The 6,000-nt window shown below is 35.6% G+C and overlaps 1 protein-coding gene and 1 long non-coding RNA gene across 2 annotated transcripts in view; one reads left to right on the top strand and one right to left on the bottom strand.

Moving 5' to 3' along the window:
- The window catches only part of LOC114642656 (cleavage and polyadenylation specificity factor subunit 7-like), a 209,011-nt gene that overhangs the window by 48,537 nt on the left and 154,474 nt on the right, over positions 1-6,000 (bottom strand). Inside the window, exon 5 of the mRNA XM_051922065.1 lies at positions 1,437-1,851. Coding sequence (XP_051778025.1) covers positions 1,437-1,851 — 415 coding nt within the window. The remainder of the gene's footprint in view (positions 1-1,436; positions 1,852-6,000) is intronic.
- LOC127526507 (uncharacterized) overlaps positions 1-6,000 on the top strand; it is a 107,729-nt gene that overhangs the window by 9,111 nt on the left and 92,618 nt on the right. The gene's annotated exons all lie outside the window — the stretch shown is intronic.

Here is a 6,000-nt window from a genome sequence, read left to right as displayed (position 1 = left end):
TGCGAAGTTATCGATGAAACCCATTTCAATTCGAACGCCTCCAATTTCCAGTAAGGCTCTGCTTCGCAATGACAATTAATAAGTCTCAGGGACAAACCCTACAAAAGGTTGACATTGATTTGAGGCAAGACTGATTTTCACATGGCCAACTATACGTTGCATGCTCAAGAGTAAGCTCAGCGCACAGCTTGGTCATATTAGAACCGGAGGGCCGAACTGACAACGTGGTATACAAAGAGATCCTTAACAAATAATTATTGGTATATTTTCCCTCAGTTTAAAAAGGTTTTCTTTTCTTCTAAATAAAAATTTTAAAGCAGTACTTCGCCACTGCGAAGCGCGGGTATTTTGCTAGTCAATAATAAAAATAAAAATAGTATATTTTACTTACAGGTTTGCCTAGAATAATACAGAAGCTTGATAAATCAGGGTGTAGATAATTCAGGTCCTACCAAATACTAATGAAATAGAATATATGCAAGTAAACTTAAAGTAATGCTGGATTGGATATGGAATCAAGCAAGTCTTGTATTGCACATTACTAAAAGTTATTAAATCTGTCTAAGTGCCTATTTATCTAAGGAAGTTAAATACTGAGGATTCTTCAGTATTTAAGATTCTTATAGAAAGTAGCTCTGATAAAAGCATCTTCATGCTGTACTGAATCTCATGAGAGAAAAGTCAACTTGACCCAGAAGATTTACCAAGATTTTTATTATGTTTTAAAGATATTTAGCAATAGTCCATAATGCCTTTCACATAACTAGAATAAAGTCTTGTTTAAAAGAAATTGAATCTCCAGATTCGATATGCAAAGCATTGCCCAGAACCACATAGTGTAAGAAATGTGAAACTTTAGCCATGTACTCATTTATCTGTGATCTTTATCTTGATGTAAATGTACATTTTTCCAAACTTGTTTGAACAGGCTTTGATGTTACCCATTCTTACTGATCAACTTTATTTACTGTTCTTCTTGAGACACTCCCCGTTGGCTTGTAAGTCAATTGTAATACATGAAGAACGTTTTCTAAATAAAACACTAAGTCTAATACTGTGTTTTTGCCCATGTCGAATATGTACAGGCCGTCTCTTGGGCTTGCATAGGTTGAACAACAAAAATTACCTGTAACACTCAAAATGAGATTCATCCCCAGCTCCCACTCGACACACCTAACTGTATCAAACTGGGTCATGACATCATATCTACATTCAATGTCCAGATGTATTATTTCCTTACACTGCTAGCTTCCATCACACACATATGTATACCTAAACCTACATGTACACAAAAGAAATGAGAAAAAGGTACTTGGACCATACAGGCCTACAGTATTATTCAACTCATCAGTAAAACTGCAATGAAAACGATAATTAACATTTACAGCAGATAAAGAAGAAAACATTGACAAATAATAAAAAAACAGTATGCTTACCTTTGATGACTGAATGCATTAATGGATGACCCATGGACATACAAATCAGTTGTTGTAGAAGTGAGGCTGGAAGATGGGAATGGGAAAAGGGCAGGGTTGAAATTTAAAGTAGATGGAGCTGACCCTGAAGGAGGGACTGACATTGGTGGTGGAGGATTAACAAATGGATACAGGTGAATAGGTGGGGTATTAGATATTGCTTCAAATCCACGAGAAGGAGGAGCTGCAGGTAGACCAGGGGGTTGTATGGCACAGGTCATTTCTGCTACAAATGGGGGGTGGTTAAAAATGGGATGTACTGCTGTCATCGTTCCAGGGTAAGGCAGTGAAGCAACAGTCTCTGTAGAAGCTATAGGGAAAGGACTGCCCAAGAAATCAACTCCAGACTCTTGACTGTGACTCTTCTGGTCCATCCCTGCACAACAACCAACATTTGGATACCTTATAAGAACCTGTTAACCTTTTGGTATTGGAGAATTCAAACTAATTCATTGTTAATAGGAAAGTAATACATATATTATAAATTATAACAAGTTAAAAATGTAAATATGGTGTCAGACTCTGGTACATTCGGTAACTTAGTTTACCATTTTGCAAATTAAAGCATTTTTTTTGGGATTACTTACTTCAAAGATATGCCATTTTTGCCTATTTAAACTTTCTGTAACAGTGTAACATTTAAAAACAACAATATAATATAATCAGATGTATTATTTCAAGACTGCACGCAACCTAAGCCTACTAGAAAAAGCTAGGTCTAAACAAAGTGTACTGGTAACACAGAAGGCCTAAAAAAATGGTTAACATGTTAACATCTGACAGTTCACTCAGACAATTTGGAAACTGAAGAAAGAAAAATCTGAAAAAATTTAGAAAGTCAACGGATGCAATTTTTAAACAATATTTGCAAAACTAAAGGGATAATTTTCCTTTTTGTGGACGATAGTATAAATGACCTCTTAAACTAAAGTGTGTAAAATATAAAGTTTTGCGGTCTGAAATCGTTAAACAGAAAATATATATACTTTTCAAAGTAGTTACATTGTACATTTGAGACATTTTTGATCAACTGTAACAAAAACAGCAACATTCATTTCTATAGTACATTTTCAGACAGGGCTTGTAACTCAAAGGGCTTACAAGAAGTGAAAGAAAAAGCAACAGGAAGAAAGAAAATCAAATCTAGAAATAAACAAGATAAATACAAAAAGGTGATCAAAAATAGTTAACCATATATGGAAATGCATATTTTAAATATGTATTGAAATTAACGGAAAAGAGAATTACTCACAACAACAGAACCACCCTCAAACTGATCAGAATTCCCTTTTTAAAAGTGGGTACAAACAAATATATTTTACACTTTTGTTCACATCTTCATTACAAATGGACTAAAGGATTGATTGATTCCGATAAGTCAAGGATTCCATTTTTGAAGACAGAAGGTCAGAATGTCTGCACTAATACTATCAAAGTTTGAGACCGTTTTTCCCTTTACAGTAGACCCCTGCAAAGTCACAGTTCAGAGTTCGCAGCCTCAGTTGTTTGGGATTTTTCCTTAGAACCTAACTAATTGTTAGCGGAAACCCCACATATCCTCCGCAATTTTTTATGGCTTTTTTGTGGCAATACTGTACTGTTGAGAGAACAGGAAGCAACCATAGAGGAAAACGCGGTTTGGGATGGTGAAAGAAGCCAATCCGAGAGCGTTATTCATTTCACCTTGCTGCTGATTGACTGCTGCCCTGTGATGCATCAGCGTATGAGTGTCCTCGTGTTTTCCATTTTGACCTTCTTAAAGCCCCAAGATGCCACCGAAACGCCCTGCACCTTCTAAGGCTTCTGGCAATGAGCCTAAGCACCAGAAGAAGTTTAAGACACTCCAGAAGAAGGCTGAACTAGTGGATTTGCTCCGGGAACTAAAAAGTTATGTCGCAGCAGCGCGCCATTATGGCATCAACGAAAGCACCGTATGTTACATAAAGAAGAACGAGGCAGACATGAGGAGTACCATATCAGTAAGTTTCTGTGATAGTACCAAAAAGGTAATGACCGTAAGAAATAAGAATAATGTCAGGATGGAATCTGCCTTGGCATTGTGGATCACCAACTGCAGGAAGCTGTAAATCCTCTGCATCGTACTGCACAGCTAATTCATCATCATCATAAATATCATTCATTATTGGTGAGTACCTGTACATTTTACTGTATTTTTATTAAATTATTGCATATTTTCCCTACTTATAACAAAGAAAACAACAGCGCATACCAAATAAAATGTGCTTGCATGAATTACAGTACATATAGCGGTAACATCAATATTTTACATTCTAGCACTGCGGGAGACATAGCAGTACAGTACTGTACAGTGTACGGATTTACCTTTACATTCTTTTTTTTTTTTTAGGTAATGTATTAACCCGAGTTTGAAATGAAACTAAAGTGCTTTGGGGGGCATATTTAGGGTCTAAACTATAAAAATAGGCATTTTTTTTAACCACATCCAAAATTCGCAGGTACTCTAGGAGCATAACCCTGGCAAATTTCGGAGGTGTACTGTATTATTTACCATATAATTGAACTACATAGGCTACACATTTGATAGGAAAGAAGTTACCAAAAGTTGTAATGGTACAAGATTACAGGTCAAAGCATTTTAATCTCTGGTTTTTGTGGAGAAAGTGCATAAGATAAATAGATGACCAATATTGGACAGAGGCAAATGAGAAAAACTAAAATTCTTATATTACTTGTGTTGCATAATCCACATGTTCGATATCCATTTGTATAGCCAAAATATAAAAAAGTGTACTTTTTTTTGAATATTAACAGTTGCTTCCATAAAAATCCACATTGAATGTAAAGAGGAAGGATGCAATTCCTACAATACTACACATTTGAACGGAAGATTCTTGACCAATGAATGATGGGGAAGGCAGATTTTTCCATGTTTGCTACTGTCCAGTGTTTGTGCACCCATCAGTCTAGTTTATGAGAATCTCTCTTATGCACTCTCTCAAAGTTTTTCTCAGCCATAAAAACAAAATACATGTGGTAAGCAATATTACAAAATATTTGGGTATAATATTCTTTTAAAGTATGATATAGAGAGGACCATCCATTAAGACTTTCTTTGAGGTTTTCCATCACATTACCAAAATTAGTTAAATTGAGTTTCCTTGTAGTATTAACTTCCTGACATTTAAACTCTTCTGATATAATCAATAAAAAGTTAAAACATTCAAAAGGAAAAAAAATTGGTTTCATCCGTTTCGTTATCTTAAAAAAAAAAAAAAAAAAAAAGGTAATCTCAAAGTATGATATAAGTAAGTTTGAGAATAAATTTAGAGCACTTGGTGCTCAGATTGAACACATTAAAGTGAATGTTCACAACTCATATTGAAACACCTGAACAACTGGCATCTGCTGCTGACAGAAAAGCAACAGCTGCAAATTTTGAATGCAAAATACTAGGAGACAGACTAGCTGCTCTGTAAGACGGATACAGCAAGAAAATCAGAATTGAAGGTCCTCCTGAAAATCGTGAAAAGTCCAAAACCCAATGAAATTCATAGTTGAACTATTCTCAAAAATAATGGGAGAGAACTTCAAATTAGACACCGAAATATCAGCAGCTTACCGCATACGTGGATCGAATGCCTCAAAACCTAGATGCCTCACCGTGCATTTCGACAAATTACAATCTAAATTAAATGTGATGTCACTTCTCAGTCTGAAACAATACATTATATTTGAAAATCACCACATTTGTATTTTCCATGATTTCTCACCTTCAACAGCTCCTAAACGTGCTGCAGTTTATAGCATTAAACAGCAGTTATGTTAAGCCAAAATCTGATACGGCATCTTGTAACCTACTAAATAGAAAATGGATATTCAAGGCAAGTTCTACCTTTTTAGTTCTCTGGAAGAAGTAGAAAAAGATCTAAGAAAATTGATCCAGGCATTTTTTGAAATACGCTCGTGAGACAAATCATGTCCTGGCAAGGCAAAGTAGATCTTACCTGCTATTTGGTCCATTCCCAATGAGACTTTTGCAGAAATTGTGCATTCTAATTCCTGTTCGGCTATTTTTACGTTTTAACTACAATTTTGTTTTCTCCTCCTACCCAAAGGTTTAACATCCTACATTTGGTTTACATTACTAGGACGGTACTATCATACGTTATCTGCTTAGCCATGGCTACAGTTTAACATCACTCACTGTGTTTACTCTTTTAGGACTGTATATTATAGATTTATAGTATTTGGACTGTATTGTCAATAGATCTTTAATTTAACCCTTCTACACATCTGCTGGGGGGGCTTTGTTTTGGAAATGCTCTATCTCTAGGTATGAAGAGGACTGGTAATTTGAGAAGTGTGGTCTAGCCTCACTTGGGGAGGCAAAATGGGTGGGGGGGTGAAAGAGTTCAAGCCATTTAAAAGCCATCTTTGCAACCCTTACAACTGTGAAGTGCCATCACAACAACAGGCTTCATACAAATAACTCCAGGCAAAACTGGAAATCAAGGTTAAAGTTTTCTTTAACATGATGTCTCAA

This window comes from Erpetoichthys calabaricus, chromosome 2, assembly GCF_900747795.2.
Source record: "Erpetoichthys calabaricus chromosome 2, fErpCal1.3, whole genome shotgun sequence".
NCBI lineage: Eukaryota > Metazoa > Chordata > Cladistia > Polypteriformes > Polypteridae > Erpetoichthys > Erpetoichthys calabaricus.
The sequence above is the reverse complement of the archived record's forward strand: the minus strand, read 5'-3'. Positions and strand labels throughout refer to the sequence as shown.